The following is a 25,970-nucleotide window of genomic DNA, read 5'->3' as shown; positions in this document are numbered from 1 at the left end:
TAAACAAAGGTATTAGAAATTAAGAGTTAGACACTTTGTGGATCAAAGAAAGGGAGATGGAATATAGGAGAGATAGCAGATGGTGGAGGATATCAAGTTGTAGGGGAAAGGGGATAGTGTAGATAGGCTAAATCTATTCACAGAGAAATGAGGCAGTGGAGGGTGAGGAAACCCAGCAAATGTGAGGTATTTCCTGTAGGACCTATTGTATTGTTAAGGTAAAATAGTATAAGAAGAATATTGGGGACAAGAAAGAGAGGATTAAAAAAACAAACAAACAAACAAACAACAACAACAACAAGAAATAAAAAATAAAAAGAAAACAAAAAACAAAGAACAGAAACCCCGCCACCAGGCTTGGCTGGGCTCAGCTGGGCTCGGTTGGGCTCGGGTCCCCCGCCCTCCGCGGCTCGGCTGGGCTCGGCTGGGCTCGGCTTTCCCGCCCGCCACCCGCCGCGGCACAGCGCGACTCGGCTCTCCCGCTCGCCGCCCTCCGCGGCGCGGCTGGGCTCGACCAAGCTCGGCTGGGCTCGGCCCCCCGCCCGCCGCGGCTCAGCTGGGCTCGGCCGGGCTCGGCTTCCCCGCCCACCACCGGCCGCGGCGCAGCGCGGCTCGGCTCCCTCGCCCGCTGCCCGCCGCGGCGCAGCGCGGCTCGGCTCTCCCGCCTGCCGCCCGCCGCGGCGCGGCTGGGCTCGGCTGGGCTCGGCTCCCTCGCCCGCTGCCCGCCGTGGCACAGCGCGGCTCGGCTCTCCCACCTGCCGCCTGCCGCCGCGCGGCTGGGCTCGGCTTCCCCGCCCGCCACCCGCCGCGGCTCGGCTGGGTTCGGCTGGGCTCGGCTGGGCTCGGATCCCCCGCCCGCTGCCCACCGCAGCCCAGCTAGGCTACCCTGGCCGCTGCCCGCCGGGGCTCGGTGCGGTGTCAGCTGCCTCGGCTCTGCCTACCCAAGGAGGGAATCCTCCACACGTAGCTGGGATCTCCGTGTATATTTCACAGATGGATCCTCTCTGTTACCTTCCCTCCAAATCGATGTCCAGACACCTCCGGACCAGGAAAAATCCCGAAACAGCCCAGTCCCAAAGAGTCTCCAACGCCTCCCAGCCAATTCCCCCCAGGAGCTAGTAACCGGGAAGTTCACTCAGCTGCCATCTTGCCTCCTCCCCTCAACAGAATATTCCCGATATTTTCTTATTAATAATCTGTTCCATATTATCTAGCCCCAGGGCTGTCCCTGATTAGAATGAGGGACTTTGAGGGGGCTGTTTCATATTTGACATTAGAGAAGCTTCAACAGAAACGGACACTTTTCTGTATCATGGGTAAACTGTGTTCAAAGAAAATAACACCAACCAACCCAGCAGTTTTAGACGTTTCTAAGTAAGAGTTTTTATTCTGGTTCCATGCTCAACTGCAGGTACCTACAAAAGACTACAAGACAACAGGAATTAGAGAAGGTGCAGTAAACCGTTCCAGAAAATGACAGAAATAGGAAATGCTCAGTTCTGCTCATCTCAGACAAGTTACCAGGTCTTAAGCTCAGCCCTAACAGTGGGTGACACATCCTGGGTCAGACGGGCCGGTCCCTTCAAACGTGACTGTAGCCAGCAGGGCGTGGGCTGCGAGCCCAGAGCCCACCGGCTTTGAGCAAACGGGAAACTCAGGACAGGGCGTCAGGTTCAAAGCTGGCCGGGAGGGGAGCTGACCGGGAGCGCGGTTTTGCGAAGGTAAGGAAATAAAACGGGGCCAGGAGAGGTCAGGCAGGGCCAGGCCCCACCGCGGGCGCCCTGCGGGCAGGGGCGGGTGGGCTTACCTCGGTGGCTGGCTCTGCGGGGCGAGCGGCAAGGCCCGGGCAGCCCCAGGACCGCTGGCCTCCCCGCGGGCTGCCCTGGCCCGCCCGCAGGTTTCTCAGCGGCACCCCGGCCCTGGCCGCGGCAGGTGGCTCTGCGAGGACGAGGGGGTGTCTGAGCGGCGGTGTGACCGCGGGCCGGGGGCCTCGCCGGGGACGTGAGTGCCAGCGTTACTGGGAGGTGTTAGACGTTCGGCCGTACTGGGACCTAAACTGGCCAGGAAACTGGGGGGTGGTCTCCCGCGCGCTGCTCTTGACGGCGACCTCGGGCTCTTCCGGTGACGTGCGGCGGCGCCCGGCCCCTGCCTTGGGCTGGGGGTGCCTCTGGGGGCAGGACTCCTGGGACCTGGTGCTGAGGGAGCTGCTGTCTGAGTCCGAGAACCCCTGCTCCTGCGGGGGCAGCCTCCGGGAGCGCTGCTTCTTCCGGGGGGTCCCCTGCCGCAGCTCCCTCCCGGCGCCGGCATCCGCGTCTCTGGGTGGCCGGGTCAGGACGGGCGAGCCCGCGGCGTCGGGTTCCTGCCTAGGAGAGATGGCGGGGCTGTTGGGGTGCGGCGGCCCAGGGGTGGCTCACGGCAGCCCCCGGGCAGGACACGGGACCCCTGGAAGTGGCCCTAGGCCAGCCCTTGGGCAGGGAGTGCCTCTGGCGGGCAGCGGCGCCACGACAGACATGTAACGCGTGGAGAGGTCCACATGACGTATTCTCAAGTGGGGACAGTTGCAGCAGGACGCCCGCCTTCATTTTGTCACTGAGACTGTGAATGCACAATGAAGGCTAGAAACCTGTGCCTCCGACTTACAAGTTGCCTCTGGGAAAAGGATTCTAGCAGAACGGTCGACCGTTTCCACATTTAAACGACTTTTTTGCAAGTGTCACATAAAATGACAATAAAGATTTTTATTTTGAAGAAAAATGAGAATCGACATGGCACACAAGACACTCTGGAAGGTTATATACCAAAATATAAGTGGTGATTACCTTACTATTTTTTTTTGTAGGTACTGGGCCCGGGGATTGAACCCGGGACCTCGTATGTGGGAAGCTGGTGCTCAGCTACTGAGCTACGTTGGGTCCCCAAATGGTGATGACTTTTAAAATGTAGAATTATGGATGATTTTTCTATATATTTTTGCTTGCTTAAAATTTCTAAATTACACTAAATGTTCATTATTTTTAGAATAAAACAAGTTGTCATATGATTAAAATTAAAAGCAGACAGGGATTTTGATCAAGGAAAAGCCTTTACCTCAATTCAGGAGGCACGGATCAGCCACCGTATTTTACCCTTCAGAATGCTATTTCATCAGGAAACGTCCTCTTGTGGGACACTGGGCAGGGGGTGGGAAGGTGTGAGCGTCTGCACGCTGCTGCTGGGACAACCCTGCCACGTGCACTCGCTGCTGCTGTGAGAGCCCCGCCTAGTGCACTCACGCTCCTGAGACAGCCCTGCCACGCGCACTCACACTCCTGTGAGAGGCCCACCACGCGCACTCGCTGCTGCTGTGAGAGACCCGCCTCGTGCACTCATGCTGCCGCGACAGCCACGCCATGCACACCCACGCTCCTGGGACAGCCATGCCACGCGCACCCACGCTCCTGGGACAGCCATGCCACGCGCACTTGCTCTTGCTGGACCCAAGTCCCCCTAAGGAGGGGCAGGCGGCCGTGCTCCTGACTCCCAGCCAGGGAGCTTCTGGGCCAGCACCCCCGGGCAGGACTGTCCTGGCTCCTCTGGCCGGTTCTCCTGCCAAAGCCGAGCTCAGCTGGGCGTCTGTCTGCAGGCCAGGCCACAGATTTGGTTGAATTATAGGACAAACGGGCCCAATGTGTGTGCTTGTGCTGGGAGGGGCCTGGCTGGGTGCGCGTGTTCGTGTGTGCACTGGAGGGGATCTGGCTGGGCCTTCGCTGACTTTGGAAAAGGCATTTCCGGTCTGGGAAGGAAGAGCCCTGCACCCACTCCATGCTTGAACAAGCATGGTCAGTGTCCCTTGACCTTGTTGGCCATCAGAGGCCAAGAGGCTCCTCCGCCTTCGTGTCTCCATGTCAGCATGGCTGCCGGTGCACAGAAGGACGGAAGGACCTACTGGGGGGCACCGGGTAGATGCCTCATGAAGAAACGGATGAGGGGAGCCTGCACCAGCCCAGCTGTGTCCACGCATCCCCAAGGGCTCTACCATATTCTTTCTGGAAAGGGGCACTGTATCCACTCTGGACAAGGCCAGTGGCCTTTGTCCCTCTGGATGGGCAGGAAATGCCCAGCCAAGGTCACTGCTGACTGACAGGCCCTTCAGGGCTTTGCTCCAGCACAGGAACTGGGGCCCCTCACCTGGCCAGAAGGGACAGAGGTTGCTGATGACATTCCCAGCTCGATGACCCCCCAGGGCACAGCTGCTCCGAGGGAGAGCGGTCAGGAGCGAGGCGTGAGGCCAGAGGAGCTGACGCCCTGTCACCACGTCCCGGGTGCCCACTCAAGGACCGGCTGCCAGGGGGACAGCAGAGGCCACCCTGCATGGAGCGGGAGGAGCGTGCAGCAGCCTGGGGTGACAGTTCCCATGGGACGAGGCTCCCAAGCCAAACGGCCTCACGGAAAATTACCAAACTGCTCACAGGAGGGCGAGCCGGTGGGGGGCCAGCGCTTTGCCAAATAGGAACTGGACGGCGACGGCAGAGCCGGACAAGCCCCAGGTGAAGCGTGAGGTCGGGGGCGGCTGTCTCCTCCCCTGCACATCCTCAGCGCAGGGCACGACCCAGCGGCAGGGGCAGCCCCCACGGCGTCCTCCCCCCGCACGCCCGGCTCCCTGGAGGACAGGAGGCGCGTCCTGGCTGGCGGGCCCGGCGCGGTGTTTGCTCTAAAACGAGTCTCCTCAAAGAGTCACCTTTGGCCTCAGCCTAACCAGAGCCTCGGGGTGACCTGCCCGAGCTGCCCCTGCAGGAGGGAGCCCCAGGTGCCCGCATTCAGCTCCGACCTGCCCGGGACTCCCCGGGGCAGCATGCCCTCCGGGGCCTGGGAAAGGCGCTTCCCTCGCTGGAGAAGCCAGAGGCTGGAGCACCAGCCCCCTGCACCAGGCCCCCTGGGCCAGCCTCATGCACCAGGCGCCTCCTGTGCCAGCCCCCCATGCTAGCCCACCCGCGCCGGCCCCCCCTGGCCAGCCCCTCCCACGCCAGCCCCCCCTGGCCAGCCTCACACACCAGGCACCTCCTGTGCCAGCCCCCCGTGCCAGCCCACCCGTGCCAGGCCCCCCAGCAGCCAGCCCCTCCCATGCCAGCCCCCCCCAGCGCCAGGCTCCCCATGCCAGCCCCCCCAGCAGTCAGCCCCTCCCATGCCAGCCTGCCCTGGCCAGCCTCACACACCAGGCACCTCCTGTGCCAGCCCCCCGTGCCAGCCCACCCGTGCCAGGCCCCCCAGCAGCCAGCCCCTTCCATGCCAGCCCCCCCCAGCGCGAGGCTCCCTGTGCCAGCCCCCCCGCGCCAGGCACCCCCTGTGCCAGCCCCCCCTGCATCAGCCCCATGCACCAGGCGCCCCGTGTCAGCCCCCTGCACCAGCCCACCTGTGCTAGCCCCCCAGCGCCAGGCCCCCCCAGCACCAGTCTCCCTGTGCCAGTGCCCCCTGCATCAGCCTCCGTGCCAGGCTCCCCCTGTGCCAGCCACCCCACCAGCCCACCTGTGCCAGCCCCCACCACATCAACCCCCACCAGGCACTCCCCCGTGCCAGCCCCCCTCATGCCAGACCCCCAGACACGCTTTCCCTTTGCAGCCAGAGGCCGCAGCCTTCTGATGTGTCCGAGGCCCCTGCTGGGTGCCAGGGAAGAGCTGGGCTGCGAGCCCCCACCCAGGAAAGGGGTAAGGGTGCCCGCTGGGGGCTTCTTTCCACTCCCCTCACAGTTACCGAGAAGATCACAAAGGGCAGGGCACACGTGCCTCCTCTGGACGCACAAAGCTGTAGCCGGGGAGGGAAGCTTTTCTCTCAAAAGAGACGACTCTGAGGCTGCGTTTCTAAATGTAGGGAAGGGCTTGCGGGCCCCGCTGGGAGGGGGCCAGGAGGAGAAGACGCGCTCACCCCCTCTCCCGCCAGCCGTGGTGTCCGGGAACCATCCACACAGGACCAGCCCCCCACCGCGTCCCGCTGCCAGTGCAGGGACACGCAAGCCACTTCCTGCTCTTAGGCACCGGCCATTCGGGCTCGCTGCATAGGTGCTGTGTTTTGCAAGCCAACCTCGCCTGAAGTCTTCACAAACCATTTGGGTATCAGATTTGGAGTTAAACTAGAAGACGTCCGTCAGCTTTGCCTGCACCCGGTCAACCCCAGGCCCCTCCGCCCCTGAGCCCTTCCTTCCTGCCTGCTCTGCACCCTGGGCCGGGAGCCAGCTGAGGGCTGCAGAGCAGCCGCTGTCACCCCGAAGCCGAGGCCCAGGAGGGAAAAAACAGGGCGGCGGAGGCGCGGCCCCTGGGGCTCCCCGTCCTCCCGGCCACGCAGCCCATGTCTGACCCCCTCCAAACGACGGCTTCAGCCAGTGACACTCAAGGTGAAATCCAGCCACGTGTGCCCTGCTGGAGATACGACGCACAGCACGTTTCCTCAGGAGCTCCCGAGGAAAGCGCCGGGGCTCTGGTTCTGAAATGGTCGTATTTGGGATGATGGTGTGGACACTCCCTGAGGAGCAGCCCGAGGAGCTCTAAAGGACCTGCTTTACAAAGGGGGTGAGACAGAGCTCCTGGCGTGAAGGAAATCCCAGTGTAGACAGACACAAAGAAGACCCATGCCTTTCTTTGAGTGCTGGTTCTAGCCCTGATCATAGAAAGAGGCAGATTAAGCTGAATTTAGCAGGTTGAATACGACCTGTGCTGGGGGGATTGAGCGCAGTCTCCTGCAAGTGGAGAAGCATCTAGACAGAGAACAGGGACAACCTCGGCGCTGCTGCACTCGGCAGGTGGTGGAGCCACCGTGGACGCCCCGGAGCCGGAGCCGCCGACTGACAGCAAGGGCTTAGCTACGGCCTGGGTGCCAGCAAGACGGAGATGGATTAAGGGCTTTTCTCAAAGCAGGAGGAGTTGAGGTTCAGTTCTAATTACGTACTGTTGAGTTTCATGAAAACGGTCAATTCCTGGACATAGCTCTTTGAGTTCCTTTACGACGTACTGTAACTCGGGTATCAGATTGCTGGAGTAGAATTTTGAGCTTAACTCAATTTAAACGAAATGCAATAGTAATCCAGGTAAAGGATGAAGGGCTGTATCGTGTAGTTTCAACAATCACACCTAAGACGTCGCGCTGTGGAACTCAGATCACTGACATCACTGCCCTTTGTTTGTTTCTCAGGTAGTTTTTCTTTTTTTCTTTTAAAGATTTATTTTTTATTTATTTCTCTCCCCTTCCCTCCCCACCCTCAGTTGTCTGCTTTCTGTGTGCATTCGCTGTGTGTTCTTCTGTGACCGCTTCTATCCTTATCAGCGGCACCGGGAATCTGTGTGTTTTTTTTTTTTGTTGTTGTTGTTGTTGCGTCATTTTGCTGTGTCAGCGCTCCGTGTGTGCGGCACCATTCCTGGGCAGGCTGCACTTTCTTTCGTGCTGGGCGGCTCTCCTTGTGGGGAGCACTCCTTGTGCGTGGGGCTCCCCTACGTGGGGGACACCCCTGCATACAAGCACTCCTTGCGCGCATCAGCACTGCACATGGGCCAGCTGCACACGGGTCAAGGAGGCCCGGGGTTTGAACCGCAGACCTCCCATGTGGTAGACGGACGCCCTAACCACTGGGCCAAGTCTGCTTCCCAATCGGGTAGTTTTTCGAGAGGTCCTGCGCCCTCGGCCCTGCAGCTGGGGTCAGAGGGGCTGTCACCCGACCCTGCCTGCAAGGCAGGAGCAGTGGCTATGAATGCACACCGCCCAGGGGGTCTCTTTCTGCCTGCCTGCTGTCCCCTTGGGCCCGAGGGCCAGGACGGCCGGCCCCGCGAAGGCTGGCTACACCTGGAAACAGAGGGCTTGGCAGGTACGGCGCTCCCCATTTCCAAGGAACCATTTCCCTCCGGTTTCTTCTGCCCTTGGCTGAACCATGGAAATCTGAAGCCGCCTCTGGCTTCCTCTTGCGCTTCTCTCTGCCCCAACAGCCTCTGTGCACACCCCGTCCGTCGCCAAGTAGAAGGGACCCGACGTCCACGTCTTCCTCAGCCACTTCCCCCACAGGGACTGAGCAGGGCCAAGGTCCTCAAGCGCACGGCCGTCTTGCCCGCCCCCGCTCCCCAGCGGGAGAGTGAGCGCTGCGTCCAAAGGGCAGCCCAGGCGCTGCTGGGGCCCTTCCCCAAGCCTTGCTGGGAATCCGCCCTCGCCTCCTTTGGACCCCTGGAAGGTGATGCCAACCTAGACGCCCGCTGGGGCCCCTTGGACTCGGGGTAAAAAGAGTGACTACAGGGGAAGCAGATTTGGCTCAACGGATGGAGCGTCTGCCTACCACATGCGAGGTCCAGGGTTCAAACCCTGGGCCTCCTGACCCATGTGGAGCTGGCCCATGTGCAGTGCTGATGCGCACAAGGAGTGCCCTGCCACGCAGGGGTGTCCCCCGCCTAGGGGAGCCCCACGTGCAAGGAGTGTGCCCTGTAAGGAGAGCTGCCCAGCATTAAAAAAAAAAAAGTGCAGCCTGCCCAGGAGTGGTGCCGCACACACAGAGAGCTGGCATAGCAAGATGACGCAACAAAAAAGAGATGCAGTATCCCAGTGTTACTGACAAGAATACAAGCGGACACAGAAGAACACACAGCGAATGGACACAGAGAGCAGACAACTGGGGTGGGGCGGGGAGGGAGAGAAATAAATTTTAAATAATTTAAAAATCTAAAAAAAAAAAAAAGTGACCACAGCTATGAGATGAAGTGGAGTGGGCGGTCCTTCCGGAGGTTCCTCTCGGGCACTTCTCAGCAGGGGCACGAACCGCCCAAGAACGTGGAGGCTGGCGCAGCGGCGCCCTCAAACCCTGGGGCCTCAGGACCTGGCAGCAGCCAGTGAGACAAGGCCCCGTGCACTTGCTCACCCGAGGACGCCGGAGCACCCAGATAGCCACCAGCCACAGGACTCACGCCTCCTTCTTTTTCTTTAAAAACCCTCGCCAGGGCTGCTGCCTGAATCTGTGCCCCCCGAACTGGCATTCTAAGACCCCAAATAAGCCTTTGCTGCCTGCAGCTGGGTTTATCTCCCCGCCGACCCCAGGCCCGGCGTTCCCTGGCTGCCTTCGCTCTGGCTCACCTCTTCAGCGTCTCACGATCCCCAGTGCCACGGGTGAAAATGTGCTCTCCCCCCGCAGTCCCGGGAAGCTACCTGCCTCTCAGGCCCCGCCCCCAGACTCACCTGGCCACGGCGAGCCCCCCACAGCCAGCAGGACGCAGGTGGTTGACGGACTCTAACTGCAACTTATTCCAACCTTTGTTTTATAGTTAGAAGGCTTCTAAAGCTTTCCTTGAATCTCTACAAATAAAACAGTTCCTTCAGGTTCATGCCAGATTGGATGTGTTTTGGAAGGGTCAGGAAAACCATGTTGGCTCTGAGACAGATCAGATGAGCCTAAAAACACCAGGTCCCTCCATCTCTGATAACCGTTGATCTGTTCTCCATCTCTATAATTTTGCCATTTTGAGAATATTATATAAATCATAAAATATAGCCTATTAAGATGGGCACTTTTCACTCAGCATAATTCCCTCCCCTGTCATGCAGGTTGCATTTATCCAGAGGCCACTTCTCTTTACGTACAAACGTATCACAGTTCATTTCATCAACAACTTTGAAGGCCATCTGTGCTGCGGCCAGTTCTGACTTTTTAGGAATAAAGTCACTGTAAAAACAATATGCAAGAAGAACCACAGAAGTGTGTTTTAAGGAGTCCTTCCCTCTGGTTTCCTTCTCAGGTGCTTAGCAGTCGCGGGTGCCAACTTGGGAACAGATTAAAGGTACAAAGACACAAAACATTTGGGGGGTAAAAAGTTGGGTACACTTACATTTTTGGGTCCTCCTGAACTGGGGGTGACTTTATGTGAGAGCAAGAAAGAGCATACTTGTTCTGGCTGATCTTGATGAGTGCACTCCGGGGGCAAAATTCCTGTAATGAGACCGAGAGAGGTGGCTCAGTTTAAATGGAACACACCCACAGTTCAGACATCATTTCACCTGAGGTCGGCGCCCATGTGAGAGCGAGGAGCAGTGTGGGGCCTCCCTGTCCTCTCTCCGTACTCTGTGTCAATGGCCAGGGGCATCCAGATGCCCCCAAGCATGCATGTACCCTCATCTAACCACATTCCCCTCTTTTTTAAAAAAAAAAATTTTATTTACTTCATTTTTTTATTTACCCCCCCACCCAATGGTTTGCGCATCTTTCTACTTGTTTGCTCGCCTGAACCTGTGACCTCCCACGTGAGAGGCAAGTGCCCAACGGCCTGAGCCACACCCATTCCCCGTGGGCTGTGGCGTCTGCTGGCTCGTGGCCTCTGCTCATTTAAGCATCTGCTCATTGATGCCATGTGGCATCTAGTTCCTTGCAGTGGGTGCAGGCGTCTGCTTGTTGCAGTGGGTGCAGTGCTTGCTCATTTTCTTTAGAAGGCACTGGGACCTGAACCCGGGACCTCCCATGTGGTAGGCAGGCACCCAACTGCTTGAGCTGCATCTGCTCCCCCTTCTGTCTTTATTCCAGCCCTGGCCATCTATCTCCTGGACCACGATAACCTCTGCTGAATGCACCACCTTCGGCCTCAGGGGTCTTCTAGAATCGCTGTTGGAACTGTCCTCGGTACCCGTCCCCTTCCTGTGCCACGCCCATGTCCAGGGGCCGCGCTGCCCGGTGGGTAAACCCGCGTCCTCCCGGGGTTCCGAGGCGGTTCCTCGGGGGTCTGGGCTTGATGGCAACCTCCTCTCCCACACCCTGGGCACACCCTTGCCCAGCAGTGGCCTTGTCACCGCTGCTCGTCCGGCGCCCAAGCAGCTCCAGGAGATGCCGCTTCATCCGCGGCCCTGCCCTGGGGGGAGGAGACGTCCCCTTCCCCGCCGACCCGGCCACGCTGGCCACGCTGCGAGGCCACGGCCCCACGGGCTTCATCCTGGGCCCTCTCCTGATGGAAACGCCTCCTGCTGCGGCCACGAGTTTCCTGGATATTTTTATTCTGTGTCCTAGGCAGCGGGTTCGGACCCCTGCTCCATTGCCGGCCAGGTGTGTGGCTTAACCTCTCGGCCTCAGTTTCCTTATCTGAGAACGGGGGTAACGCCAGCGCTCGCTGCGCCGCGAGGCCCGTGGAGTGCTCGGCTCGGCACCTGCGCCGGGGAAGAGCTTCGTGAAGGGAGGGGCCGTTACATTCCCTGGATGTGCGTGTCCGTTTGTTTCCAGGTGTATTGAGTGGGCCACCAAAACAATGCTGATTTTCTTTTACAATGTCCTTCATTCAAGTACTTAAGAAATAACTGTGAGAACCTTCTCTTCACCAGGGGCTGTGCTGGGGACACAGAGATGAATAAGACAGCCCTGCCTTTAGGGAATGGGGGGCTTGGCGGGAGCGAGGGTGGGGGAGGGGAGCGAGTGGGGGAGGGGAGCCCGGGAGGGGTCTCGGCAGGGAGTCGCAGTGAGGTGAGGAGTCGTCCATGGGAAGGAGATGGGGAGGGAAGCTCAGGGGAAGACTGAAACAGCCACTGCTGAGGAGGCAGCCCTCCTTCCACTCTCTGGAGGCTGAGCTCAAGCAAAATGCCCACGTTGGTGTAAGGAAGGAGCTCCACGACAAAACACAGGAAGGACGATTCATAGTGGACAAGAGGGTAAAGCTTCTCCAGCCACAAAGCTTCCGTTTTAAAATTAAAGGCAAGGGAGACTATTGGCAGCGCGTTAGCCAGAATTCCTGTCTCGAAGACCCAGAGCTCCCCCACGTCAACAGAAGCGACAAACGGGCCAGTAGAAGACGCAGGTGCCTAACGCGCCCTTGCTGGGCGAGTTAGTGAATGGGGAGGTGAGGAACTCGACCCACGGGCCACGGGTTCTGCACAAGAAGGAAGATTCCGGAATGAGGCTGGTAACGATGGCGGCTGCTGTCGCACCTGCTACCACCTAATCACCCGTGTCGGGCACAAAGGGGCATTTGTTTCACATGTTTTCTCTAAGCCTCGCAGGTACCCTGCAGGATTGCTATTTTATATCCATGTGTCACTACCCGCCTGTCATAGGCGATGACGCAGAGGGGCAGCCGGGGGAAGCGCTCTGTGGACTCAGACGGTCCTTTTCCTCCCACGGCTGCACTTCAGCTCCCGCCCCCCTCCCAGGGCACAGCCCTGGCCCCCGGGGAGCTCCCGGGTGGGGGTGGAGGCAGGAGGCGGAGGCGACAGGGAGAGGCTGCGTTTGAGAAGCCGGGGGCTTGCCTGGAGGGAGCTGGGAGGGAGGCCGGGTGGAATCACCCATCAGAGCTCAGGCAGGAGCAGGGGCTGCCCGCGGCACAGGGAGACAGGGCCAGGGCAGGGATGGAGGGAGACGGGGGGCAGAGATGGGGAGGAGTGGGGTAAGGGCAGGGGGAGGCAGAGATGGAGGGAGACAGGAGGGGAGCAGAGATGGGGCAGGCTGGGCGACAGGTGGGGGGCAGAGACGGGGTGGGCTGGGGGACGGGCGGGGGGCAGAGATGGGGTGGGCTGGGGGACAGGCAGGGGGCAGACATGGGGCAGGCTGGGGGATGCGCAAGGGGCAGAGGCAGGGTGGGCTGGGGGATGGTTGGGGGGCAGAGATGGGGCGGGCTGGGGGACCGGTGGGGGGCAGAGACGGGGAGGGCTGGGCGCGGCCGGGAGGACCCACAGCTGCAGCCCCGAGGAACAGAAGGGAGGTCCCTCTGCAGAGGCGCAGAGCGTCGGTGCGCGGAGCCCGGGGAGGGCAGCCCCAGCAGCTCCTGGCACCAGGCGGGAGGAGGGCGCGAGGAGCGCCGACTGGAGGAGCGGGGGGCCCAGAGCTCTCGCCAAGGGCAGAGCCGGGAGCAGGGAGCAGCGAGCCCGCTAGGACACCTGGCGGTGGCAGGACGGAGCTCGCACCTGTCCTCGGGCAGGAAGCCCCAGGTGGGGCCTACTTACTCTCCGGTTGTTACACTTCAGGACGGTGTAGAATTTATCTGCCTCGTCATCCTGGCTCGGAAGCGCTATGACAATGGCGGGGACGTAGAAGTCAAATCCTTCAGGAATCACGATTTTGGCAAACACGTAATCTCCGACCTGCGGGTAAGAACGCTTTTCCAGCGACTGTCCCCCTTCCAGCTCTTTCAGACAACATTAACGTCGGCCTAACCCCCCAAGACGCGCTCCCGCTCCAGCGCCGCGCCTCGAGCGCTTTCTTCCGCAGCCTGGGGAGCACAGCAGGTGTCCCTGGACACCGGGCCACCACTGCCGTCTTACTTGGGGAATCCCCATTTTAGCAGGACTTTGGAAAAGGGTTCAGGGAACCGTCAACCAAAGTGGTGAGAGGTCTGGAAATTTCTACAGGAAGAAAGCCTTGAGAGTGGGCATCGCAGAGGCCCTGGGCGTCTGTCATCGTTGGGGCTCTACTGTCAGGAGATCGGGGCCCAGGTGGGTCACGGGGCCGGCAGGGGGACCCGCAGGCCTGTCTCCCCAGGGCTTGGCCTCCTGCTCACATATGTTGAGAAATGACAGCGGTGGAGGTGGCAGACTTCACGCACAGGTGGGAGCGCACTCGGGCTTGACTCACCTGAGCAGACGCCCTCAGGCAGCTCACCTGGGCAAGTGCCCTTGGCCAGCTCACCTCGCAAGGGCACTCAGCCGGCTCACCTGGGCGGGCGCCCTCAGGTGGCTCACCTGGGCGGGCACACTCGGGCCCGCTCACCTGGGCGGGCGCCCTTGGCTGGCCGTGCACCACCTCCCAGCTGCCGTGGTCGGGGGAGGCTCCTCTGCCCTGGTACCCAGCAGCGGTGACCGTTGCAAGAGCCCCAGCAGCTCGGGGCAATTCCCACTCCAGCCACCTACTGTTCGTGAACCCACAGGGACCGCGAGGTGCCACGCGAGCAAGTTGGCACCGCTGTGGGCTACGGGACGGGGAGAGCAAGGGTCACGCACAAGAAAACCGCCGGGCAGTGGGTCACGGAGCAGGGCCCTGCGCTCCCCATCCAAGCGGAGCTCAGTGGAGGCCCCGCTGGGGGGGGCGGGGTGGGCAGCGGGCGGGCGGTACCTGGAGCAGCGGGCACGGCATGGCGCCCCCCACGGGCGTGATGAACGAGGTGGGCACGACCTTGGTGTCTCCATACCTGAAGCCCACCAGGGCGTGGGTGGGGCTCAGACACTTCTTCACGACTCCTGGGAGGAAGCAAAGAGAACGGGACGTGAGGACACGCAGTGCCCGCTCCCTCGCTCGGCCCTGCCCTTCGGCTCTGTCCCTGTGGTTTCTCCAGCAGACACGAGCTGAGACCGTGTCACGCGCTCGGGTTGAGCCGCTCAAGGCGGCTGAACCCGGCGTGAGGTCCGGAGCAGCCACCGAGAGGGGGAGCCAAGAGAGCGCGCAGGAGTTCGTTCCTGAAGCACGCCAGCATCTGTCCTCAAAGGGACGCTGTGCCTAGAAACAAACATCCTGTCCTGGACTCCACCCCCCGGCCCGCTGACGCCCCCCTTTGCCATATTCACTTCTACGACACTTAGTCAGAAAACAGACGTTGCTAAACTGTGAAAGTAAAGAAGGAAATATGAGCTCCTTCAAGATCAGGTTTTCGTCTGGCATTAGACAAGCGAGAGGTAACTAGGCTCAACATACCAAACGACTTCCCTAAACCACGCAACCGCGAAGGAAAAGAGAAAAACAGCAGGCACGAGGTTTATCTGTTAGTGACACAAAGAAATCATCGTGATGGGAAAAACCGTTACTTGGGCTGACATGAGTTTTTTGTGTCATTTACGGTACTTGAAATCTGTTTTTCCATTGGAAAGTGATCCTGATTAGGGGCCATGAAACTGATAAGAACATTTCCCATGCAGTGATGGCCACGCGGCGCTGAAAACACACACACAAGCCGCACTTGTCTGAAGCGGGCGAGTGGCACTCCCGCCCACCTCTTGCACTCACCTTGGCAAGGGACAGCTGGTGACTTTCACCTTGAGTCCATGTCTCTTACTTTAAGTGGTCAAGAAACAAAACCCTCTTAAGCGCACAAAATCCTGCTTTCCACTGTGTGCACGGTTTCATATTGGTCTAAAACTTGGGTTTTAAATATTCTTTACACATTACTTGCACACTTTCTACCATAAGCTGAGCTTACCCTTGTAATCAGAAGAAGAAAATACTTTTTACAAAGAATTCCTACGCTGGCGGTGATTAAGCTCCACTAATCACGCTCCTACTTGAAAAGAGAAGGCTCACGTCGCACACGCTTTCGAGCCCCGCTCGCCCTGCCCAGGCGCGGTGGTGAGGGTCTGCGCCGCCAGGTGAGCCAGCGGGAGCCTTCTCGAGCGCCTAGCCTTGGGGGCAGGTGGACGCCGCTCTTGAACCTGCTCTCTTCCCGCGTGGGCTCGAGCAGCCGCGGCGGGGCGGCAGGCCTGCGGAGCCGCGGGCGTCTGCTGCGTGGCCGCCGACAGGGGGGGTTGCCGACCCCTGCTCTCATCACTAGACCCAGACTTCGGGGTGTGTTTCTACAGCCTCCGCTTAGTTTCCTCAACCCTGTTTTCCTCTTTGTGCAATCTCCATAGATGAGGGCTTTTGTCCACATCCAGAAACCAGTGCCGCTTCTTTCGTTTAACTTGCAACCTGCCTCAACTCGCTCCCTGGCAGAGGTGTCCTGGGGGGTGGGCTGGAGGTGCTCCGGGGGGGCTGGAGGTGCTCTGGGGGGGCTGGGGGTGTTCCGGGGGGTCTGGAGGTGCTCTGGGGTTGGGGGTGCTCTGAGGGCTGGGGGTGCTCTGGGGGGTCTGGAGGTGCTCTGGGGTTGGGGGTGCTCTGAGGGCTGGGGGTGCTCTGGAGGTGTTCTGGGGGGCTGGGGGTGCTCTGGAGGTGCTCGGGGGGGCTGGAGGGCCCCGACCGCCTGCCCAGTGACCGCTCAGCTTCTGTGCCGGCTCCTCCTGTTAGGGAATTGCTACCATTCCTTATGTCCTGATTCAACATCAGCTTCCCGTTTTTGGCTTTTCGCCTGCGCTACAGCTTTCCCCGTCCTCGGCCCCAGAGAGGGGAGACCGTGTCCCCCGCCCTGAACGCCCTCTGGGACTTGGCCAGGCCCTGGGCTCTGCAGCTGGGACACGCTGCGCTGGGCAGCTTCTTGGGGCTTTCTCCTTGGGAGGCCCCCGGGCCTTGGCCATCGCCCTGGCCCCCACTCGGCCGGAGGGCCCTCCTGCTCCCAGGCAGGGGAAGGGGGACCGCGTCCCTGTCGACCCCCTTGGCAAAACCACGGCCTTCCTCGGCGGCCAGGGGCCAGGGGCCGGGTGAAACGGCCCGAGCGGCAGCACGGGTTCCTGTGGGGAAGGGTCGCCCTCCTCGCCCTCCTCGGCGGGCCTGGGCCTCCTCTGGCTGAGAACCTGCGGCGCTCCACCTCCTCCTGAGGCCGCAGCCCTGCCGCCCGGAGCAGTGCCCCCCGCCCCCCCGCCGCTGGGTGCCCGCCCCCCCGCCGCTGGGTGCCCGCCCCCCGCCGCTGGGTGCCCGCACCCGTTTCCCTCGCGCTCGTCCCTCCGCTCACAGGGCTTTCCTTCCTCGCCCGCTGGGCTGCGTTTGGCCTCTTGGACTTGGTGCCTTCTAAGCTTCTGTGAACAGGAAGCACCTCTAGCCTCCTCAGGAGAGGACGGGGGCTCTCCTCTGGGCGGGGGGCTCGGCGTGGTACCTCACGGTGACCAGATGACGTGGGTTTACGTAAGGAATGGGGGCCACGTGCAGCCTGTGCCTGGGGACACGACGCCCAGAGCGGGCAGCACGTAAGGGGGCAGTTTTCAGCCTGGAATGGTCAAGCAGAATCTAATCCAGCCCCAAGGGAGGAACATTCTATAAAATAACCGGCCTTATCCTTAAGCAATGCCAACATCTCAGGAGGCGACAGGAGAGGCTGAAGAATTAATTCTGGATTCTTTAGAGCCAGTTAATTAAACGCAACATACGGCTCTGGATTGGGGCCGGTGTTAGAGGAAAAATTCTATGAAGGCTGTTATTGGGACAATTTACACAATGGAAATAGAGATCGTGGAGGAGATAAAAGCACTACACGATGTTAAATTTCCTGAATTAAAACTTTACTGTATTGTATTAAGAAAATATCCTTGTTCTTGGAAAATATAACACTGATGTATTGGGGAGAAGTGGCATAAAAATGTTATACATGCTCCCAGAAAGTTCAGGAAAACTAGTGTGTTTGTGTGTGTGTGTGTGTGTGTGTGTGTGTGTGTGTGTGTGTACAGAGAGATGGGAGGACAGAGGGACGGAGGGCAGGAGAGAGAAAATAAAACAATAAGTGTAAGAGAATAAATGTGAAAAAACAGTAAAACTGGTAAATCTGTGTAAAGGTGTACAGGGGTTCTCTGCATTATTACAACTATTTTGTAAACTTGAAGTTGTTTTTTTAATAAAGGTAGAGTTAAAATTCCCAATTAAAGGAAAAACTCACCAACTTTTTTGGAGGGGGTAGGAGGAGAAACCATACAAAAATTAAGTATATCCAGCTACCTCACATACTGTCATTTAATTTGGCTGAGACGATATTTGCTAAGTAGCCACTAATTAAAATTCCTGGTAATTTGAATTTAAATGCTTATTTCCTTCAAACAGATTCGTTTGTGTTTGATCTCAGCCCCCAAAGCGCTGAAAGCCAGCTCCCGGGCTGCTGTTTGGAGGGTGGCACTGCCCTCAAAGCCCCCGGGCGCCGCTGGGGTGGTCTCGGGCAGGGGCCGGCTAGCCCTCGGGTTTCCTCTGCTCCCCCAGAGAGGCGGCCGCAGGGCTTTCGCCTCTTCTCCCCACACCGAGGGTGCCGGTGACACCTGAGCCACCTGCTTCACCAGGCCCGGCCACCAAACACCTCCTGGGCTCTGCCCCAGCAGTGTGGAACCCTGTCCTTTTCAGAATGGCCAAGTTAGCCTTGGATTGCTCTCCATGGCGCCGTTCAGGAAATCAGAGTCTCCCCCACAGGGAATCTGAGCCCCAGACTACTGGACCACTCAGTCCTCTTCCAAGAAGGGTGCTGCCGGGCAGACGCACTCAGCTCGAGCCCGCCGAGCCAGGTTCACTGGCCTCCGCTCCCCTCCAAAGCACACCTGCCGAACTGCAGACAACAAAACGCTCCAGCTGTCGGCTCTGCTTCCAGGCTTGCTGGAAACCGAACGGGTCAACTGCGTTTTCACCACCTCCCTTGTAATAAAGATTTAATTAAGGTTAATGAATAGAGAGTTATGCTTTTAACAGGTGATTAACATAATACCTGCCCACGACCAGCTGTGCTCTGCCATATTACCTTCTGCCTCACAAACCACAGGGTTCCCTCTCCAGACCCTTCCCCTGATTCCCTGACTGCTGTGCTGCTGTGTCAGAAGTCTTTCCCTGCAGACAGACTTCCCCTCGGACCCTGGGCCCCCTGCCCGGCCCCTCCGACCCCCTCTGCTGGGGCTTCACAGGCGCCTGCATGTCACTCCGTCCCAGATGCGCTTCATCGGCTCCCCGCCCACCCCCACCCCTCTCTGGCCCACTCGGTGGTTCATGCCCGCCTGGGACCTGGTGCTGGGCTGCGCCCCCCCACCCTCATCCATGCACTAGATCCTGTTTATGCCAATGCACCCATTCTGCTCCGCTCCCCCTACCCCTTTCCTAGTTTAGACCCCGTCACGTCTCTCTTCTCTCTACCACCAGCTCCCTTAAGGCCACGTCACTTCCCACTGCCTACAAGAGACTCAGTATATTCTGCCATGAAGACATGAATTTTAGCCTGTTCACTACACTAGCCCAACACTTTGGGAATATTAAATATGTGGAACATGATAGGTGTGTGATAAAAATTTGCTCACTAAAGAAATGAGAGAATAAAATTAAGTTTTCTGGCTATTTTTGCCACAAATATAGAGAGAAACCTCATCATCACTTCACTTGAGAAGTGGAATACCTCAGTCCTGCTCCTGAAATGTCAGAACTGTAGGGAAAACTCAGTCAGAGAAGCTCTGGTCCTCAGTATCAAATTATTAACAAGAGAGTCTTACAAAACGAAAATACCTACCTGGAAAATAAAAGCCATTTTCATCACATCTTGCAATCACTTTCTGGCCTCTGAGAGGATCTGGCTTTTTTGATTTGACCTTCTTTGTTGGATTTACTTGCAGTTTCTGCTGCTAAAAAACATAAAACATTAATGTTTAAGGAGAAAGCATCAAGGCAGATTGTGAAAGGTACAGGTCCTGGGTGGTGTGGGATTCTGTGACTACTCAAGATCACCTGTGAGGAACTAGGGACCATTCGCCCCCTCCAGAGTCTGGATTTCCCGCTCTTCTTGTTAATTAAACCACCTCTCAGTGAGGGCAGTTTCTGCCCTGGTCATTTGTATACCCAGCTCCACGAGAAAGGAGATTTGGATAACCCCTCAAAGAAAAGAAATAAAAATCTCTAGTTCTGAAACCCCACGTGGTCTCCAAACTGAGCTCAAGAATGGGCTTAAAAAAATAAAGCAGATAACAAATAATAACATATACCAAAGTAATGATTCTAACATAAATCAAATTAAATCATAGCATAACTGTACATAATGGAGAGAAAAGGATAAGAAATCACTCTGTCCAAGGCCCTAACAGTCCTCAACTGGCCGTGGTATCATACAGGCCTGTCCAGGGGCATGTGTACTCCTCAACCACGAACTGGCCCAGTACTGAGCAATGTTTGCAAGCCATGATAATGCAAGCGTTTTCTTAAATTAAAATTTTAACTATTTTTTTTATTTCAAATTTTTAAATTTGAAATTTAAATGTCAACCTTTGCAAAGAGCATGACATTGATGAGCGTTGGTCTTGGAAGATAGTAATCAAAAGGCAAAGAAAAGGCATTGACAGAAATATCTCTACTTTGTAACATGAAGGATTAAAGAACATTATGAAACTTGATAGACCAAGAAATCGAGTCCTAAGTATATTGTATAAAAGTTATAAGTGCAACCAAAGAAAATATAAATGTCAAATATTAGGAGGAGGAGGAGAGGGGAATGGTGTTAGAAAAATTCTCATCTTTTCCATATACAAGAAAAAATATTGTTTAAATATGATAAATTGAGAAATGGAGGAATAATGGATATTTGACAGAAGAACTAGAAACAAAAGTGTTTTAGTCAAAGGGGTGCTCATGCAAAATACCAGAAACTGGTTGGTTTTTATAAAGGGTATTTATTTGGGGTAGGAGCTTACAGATACCAGGCCATAAGCATAAGTTACTTCCCTCATCAAAGTCTATTTTCACGTGTTGGAGCAAGACGGCTGCCAACGTCTGCCAGGGCTCAGGCTTCCTGGGTTCCTCTGTATTCAGCGTCTCTGTTTTCTCCACAAGGTCAGCTATGGACTATGAGGCAAATGGCTGTATCTCTCCCTGGGGTTTCTGCCATGTCTAAGGAGCCGTCTCTATTCTGCTGTGTTCTTCTCCTGGCTCAGGTCCTCTCTTCCCAGGGCTTGCTTCTCTTTCCTCTGTGTGCTTACTTCCTGGGGCTCCAGCTTAAGACTTCAGCATCAAACTCCAACATCAAAACTCCAACATCAAAAACCCTCAACTCTGTCCTTCGCCATGCCTTTTATCTGTGAGTACCCACCCACCAAGGAGTGGGGACTCAACACCCTAATGACATGGCCCATCATAACAAAATCAATCAAATCCCCAATCAAACAAAATCATGCCCAGGTACAGACCAGATTACAAACATAATCCAATATCTATTTTTGGAATTCCTAACCATATCAAACTGCTACAAAAAGCTTCCCAGAAATTCCCTCTGGGGAGTAGGACTGGGAAGGCAGGGAAGTGACACTGTTACCATTTCATGAGTTCTTCTACATTATTTGGTTTATTTCCATATGTAAGAAGTATTTCAATAAAAATTAAAAGTTAATCAAGAAAGAGCTGGCAAAGAGGATGTTCTAATTCTGTATATTAATTGACCAAAGGCATGGACTCACTCCGAGTAGCACATGTACAGAAAAGACCCAAAGGCACCAGGCAAAGGCTCTGAGGACTTACCTGCAATTGATGTCACTCCCCACGTCTTGGCTAAGTCCTGAATGATACATACGCAGGGCAGACTCAAAGGGCACAGCATAGGATTTTAAAACTGAACTGGCACAGGAACCATAGATGGTGAGAAAGAAATGCCATCTAAATGTAACCAGGTTTATTGAAAAGAAAAAGTCAACCTTCTCCAAAGCATTTAAACTAGACTCAGTTGAAAATATAATATTCAATATGTCCATCATACAATCCAAAATTACCCACATACCAAGAACCAGGAAAATTGGATAAAGTTTCAAGATAAAAGACAATCAATATATCTCAACACTGAGGTGGCCTAGATTATGGAATGATTAGACAAAGACTTTAACTCAGCAACTATAAACATATTCCACTAGGTAAAGATGAATACTCTGGAAATGAATGGCATGATAGATATCTTCATCAGAGAAACAGAAGCCATAAGAAAGAAGAAAAAAAAGGAAATTGTAGAAATAAAAATATAATTTCCAGAAGGGCTCAATAGCAGAATTGATATGATAAGAGGAAAGAGACAGTGTACTTAAAGACAAATCAACAGAGATTATCCAATCGGAAGAACACAGAGAAAAAGAACTTTAAAAATAATAAACAGGCTCCTTTTCTCCAGATAACTACTCAAAACTTCTTTCAAAACCCAGCTCCTTTTATAATCTCTCAAGGAAGATTTCTCTCCCAGGAAGTTGTAGACAAAGAAAATGAAAAGACTGCTTTGCTATTTCCAGGTGGGGCTACATGAATTAACATTTGGGGTGAACATCATGACTGTGTCTACTCCATGAAGAAACTGGTAGTATCATTTCTATTTATAAAGACTAACCATGAAATCTTATTTTCTATGCTTGATGACTCAATCATCGATAGAAAGACCCTATCCCCACAACTCTCCCCTCTCCAAACTTTCCATTTATTCTTTTGAAAGGGAGGTATGGGCAGACAACAGTCTTAGCCAAATAGGACACTTTTGGAGATAAAAATAATTTGGTAGGCACTGGTGTAAGAAATGAGTGTGAATCTTGCCTCTTTATGACTGAAATTTTGGCAAGTTACTGAATTTCTGAGTCTCTAGCTCATCATTCAGAATACTTATTATTTTGAATTATCAATCTTCTGTTTAAAAATACATTTAAATCAATTACTAGAGAAGAAAAATAAAACATAGAGCTTTGTTTCTGGGTGAAATCTACGTAAGAATTCCGAAGAGCAAATAATAACAAATTAACTTAAGAAGAAGACGAATTCAAAGCACTTCCAAGCTGGTGGCAAGTTGATCATTTCTCCCCCATCTGCTATTCCTTGGCCTAATCTCATGGCAGCCTGAGACCCAGAAATGGGCACATAGGGGCAACAGAGAGGGCTCTAGAAAAAGCTCTCTAGTTCTGGCTTCAGGAATGGGAAAGGGAACTCCTAATATCCAGAGAGAATGGAGAAATTTACCTTATTTCCTTTTCTGTTTTTCTCATGCCCCAGGCCCAGTCCAAGTGCCTGGGGCAGCAGTGCTGCCAATAAGAGCCTGAAGGAGCCAAAACTGAAGGAGAGGCATCTTCCTGTCTGATGAGTGGAGCTGTGGTCTCAGTAGGGTAGACCATCTATCTGTCCATCTGTCTGTCTATCTACCTAACTACTAAACATTTGAGAGTAAGCTGCACACATCATGCTCCTTTACCACTTAATACATTCATGCACATTTCCTGAGATCAAGGATATTCGATTATGTAACCATATTAAATAAAATTACCAAGTTCAGGAAATTTAATGTTGACATAAAGCATACAGTCCATATTCAATTTTTTTTTCAACTGTCCCAATGTAATGTCCTTTTGGGCATGTTCTCCTCCATTATTAGATCCAGTCCAGAATTATATATTATAGATAATTGTCATTGTCTTTTTTTCAGTTGCAGTAACATATATACAACACAAAATTTCCCATCTCAACCACTCCCAAGCATAAAATTCAGTGGCATTAATCACATTCATGATGTTGTGCTACCCTCATCACCATTGATTACTGAAACTTTTCCATCAGCCCAAAGAGAGACCCTGCACTGCGGGATAGTCTCTTCCTGACGGGGGCAGCTGGAGGGGTCAGGAGAGCCGCACCAAAGCAGGGTTCGAGGTCGCGGCAGACAACCTTGGGGGCTCTCAGGTGTGGAGGACGCACGGCGAGGGGAAGGAAGGAGCCGCGGAGACCAGGTCTGTGCGCAAGTCCGATTTATTGAGGAAGTACAGTGGGTTATATAGGAGGTGAGGCGGGTGGGGGTGGGGGGGAACGGGGCGGTAGGGGATTGGCAGAAGCATGGGCGGACTTGTGGTTGGCTGCCGTAAGCAGTTACTAGGGATGGGGGCAGATATCAGGTTAGCTCTGGACGGTTGGCGAAGGAAGTGGGTTGCAATTAGAAGCGGGAGTCTGCTATCTGAGCTACTAGGGCAGTTGTCTGAGGAGATAGGCCAACACTGCACCATTAGGCAGTCGCGTCCCATTCCCACTCCCTCTCCCCACACCCCTGGGAACCTTACTCTTTCTGTCTTTAAGAATTTGCAAATTCTAGTTATTTCATGTAAGTGAAATCATGTAATATCTGTCCTTTCTTGCCTGGCTTATTTCATTTAGGATGTTTTCAAGGTTCATCTTTGTTGTAGCATGTAACAGAACTTCATCCCTTTTCATGGCTGAATAATATTCCATTGTTTGTGGACACCTGGCTATTGTGGATAATGGTTGTGAAGATTCTTCCAAGAATTTTATAATTTTAGATCTTGTATTTAGGTTGGTGATCATTTCCAGTTAATTTTAAAATGTGGTGTGAGGCAGGGGTCCATTTTCATTATTTTACATGTAGATATCCAGTTTTCTTAGCACCATTTGTTGAGACTATTCATCCCACGGAAACTGGCTTCCCAGGACAGAAGGACATCTTCCCAGGGCAGCCAGATAGCCATCCCTTCAGCCAGAATTTTGACAACAATGTTCCAGAAAGATGATATCCTACAGTTTTTGAATCTTGAAGACTTTAGAGATGCTGCACAGCCCACACCAAAGTACATCCCACAACACTGCTCCTTTCCTGCCACAACCTATACCCACACAAAATAGAAACAAACCACTGGGTTTTAAAAAGAAATCCCTGGAGATGAGAGTCATATAAGGGATAGAGAATGAGAACAGAAAGGCTGGCTCCAAAGAAATATGCCAACATATCTTTAGGCTTAGGTACACGAGAATAACTGCATGCTAGAACATTGAGAGTCATGTGGGCGGTACTGATAGCAGCATGGAATCCATTTAGACTTGGTCACAAAATTCAGAGAATTCAACCAAATTCTTAGCCAAACTCAACTACCAGGTGATGGAGAGCAGGATCCAAAACTGTGGCCCCCTTCTTTCATTCATTACTAAATTTCAAGGTCATGCTCTCTGGTTTGCACTGGTGGGTAGTGGAGGCAATAAACACGTGAGGCTTTAGAAGATTCTATTTACCATGTATAGCAGTTTGATATTATTGGTGAAATGTTGGATTATTTTTGCAAACTGATCTTTTCTTCTGACATATTAGATTACATTGGATTCATTGATTCCTGATTAAGTAATCAGGTAAACCTCTCGTGCCAGTAGGGCATTGAATCCTCACCCCTTGGTGGGTGGGGACTCACAGATAAAAGGCATGGCAAAGGACAGAGTTGAGGGCTTTTAATTTTTTTTTTTTTATTTATTTTTTTAAAGATTTATTTATTTATTTAATTTCCCCCCCTCCCCTGGTTGTCTGTTCTCTGTGTCTATTTGCTGCGTCTTGTTTCTTTGTCCGCTTCTGTTGTCGTCAGCGGCACGGGAAGTGTGGGCGGCGCCATTCCTGGGCAGGCTGCTCTTTCTTTTCACGCTGGGCGGCTTTCCTCACGGGCGCACTCCTTGCGCGTGGGGCTCCCCCACGCGGGGGACACCCTTGCGTGGCACTGCACTCCTTGCGTGCATCAGCACTGCACATGGCCAGCTCCACACGGGTCAAGGAGGCCCGGGGTTTGAACCGCGGACCTCCCATATGGTAGACGGACGCCCTAACCACTGGGCCAAAGTCTGTTTCCCAAGGGCTTTTAATTTTGGAGTTTTGATGTTGGAGTTTGATGCTGAAGCTGCAGCCGCAGGGAGAGAGACAGAGCTGTTCACCTGATAGTCTACAGCTGGTCTTGTGGAGGAAACAGAGGAGCTGAGCCCAGAGGAACCCAGGAAGCCTGAACCCTCACAGACATTGGCAGCCATCTTGCTCCAACACAGGAAAATAGACTTCGGTGAGGGAAGTAACTTATGTTTTAGGGCCTGGTAACTGTAAGCTCCTACCCCACATAAATACCCTTTATAAAAACCAACCCATTTCTCATATTTTGCATCAGTACCCCTTTGGCTGACTAACACACCAAGCAACGTGTTTCCATATTTGGGCAAAGACCCCATTTCTAAAACTCATCTAAAACTAAGTCCTTGGCTCAAAATCTTGCTACCACACCGTTTCTAAATACTTATGTCTTTCCTGATCCAAATCACTGAGTTCTGCACCACACAATCCTCAAATGGCCATGGTGCAGCCCCAACATCATTTTGATGGGTTGTCTTCTCTTATTCTATGCAACAATGAACCATTTTCTCAATCGGATTGTGACGTGATGAAAAGCAGATTTTATATGACAACCGGGGATGACCAGCTCAGTGGCTGGACCAAGAAGAAGCTCCAAAGCACTTCCCAAAGCCAAACTTGCCCCCAAAAAAGTCATGGTCACTGTTTGGTGGTCGGCTGCAGGTCTGATCCACTACAGCTTCCTGAATCTCGGCAAAACTATGACATCTGAGAAGTATGCTCAGCAAATCGATGAGATGCACTAAAAACTGCAACACCTGCAGCTGGCATTGGTCAAAAGAAAGGGCCCAATTATTCTCCACGACAATGCCCGACAGCACGTAGCAC

The 25,970-nt window shown here is 54.6% G+C and overlaps 1 protein-coding gene across 5 annotated transcripts in view; it reads right to left on the bottom strand.

Annotated features, from left to right (window-relative positions):
* Nucleotides 1–1,358: 1,358 nt before the first annotated feature.
* VWA3B (von Willebrand factor A domain containing 3B) overlaps nt 1,359–25,970 on the bottom strand; it is a 153,972-nt gene continuing 129,360 nt past the window's right edge. For 2 of the 5 annotated variants that reach the window (XM_058278127.2, XM_058278129.1), the window contains 5 exons: nt 18,999–19,110; nt 14,012–14,136; nt 12,907–13,044; nt 9,822–9,922; nt 1,359–2,363 (listed from right to left, as the gene is read on the bottom strand). In XM_058278127.2, the coding sequence (XP_058134110.1) occupies nt 2,015–2,363; nt 9,822–9,922; nt 12,907–13,044; nt 14,012–14,136; nt 18,999–19,110 (825 nt within the window). In that variant the 3' untranslated portion in view covers nt 1,359–2,014. The remainder of the gene's footprint in view (nt 2,364–9,821; nt 9,923–12,906; nt 13,045–14,011; nt 14,137–18,998; nt 19,111–25,970) is intronic. The other 3 variants (XM_058278128.1, XM_058278130.2, XR_009181079.2) reach the window with 2 other exon arrangements.

This window comes from Dasypus novemcinctus, chromosome 17, assembly GCF_030445035.2.
Source record: "Dasypus novemcinctus isolate mDasNov1 chromosome 17, mDasNov1.1.hap2, whole genome shotgun sequence".
In the NCBI taxonomy this organism is placed as follows: domain Eukaryota; kingdom Metazoa; phylum Chordata; class Mammalia; order Cingulata; family Dasypodidae; genus Dasypus; species Dasypus novemcinctus.
The sequence above is the reverse complement of the archived record's forward strand: the minus strand, read 5'-3'. Positions and strand labels throughout refer to the sequence as shown.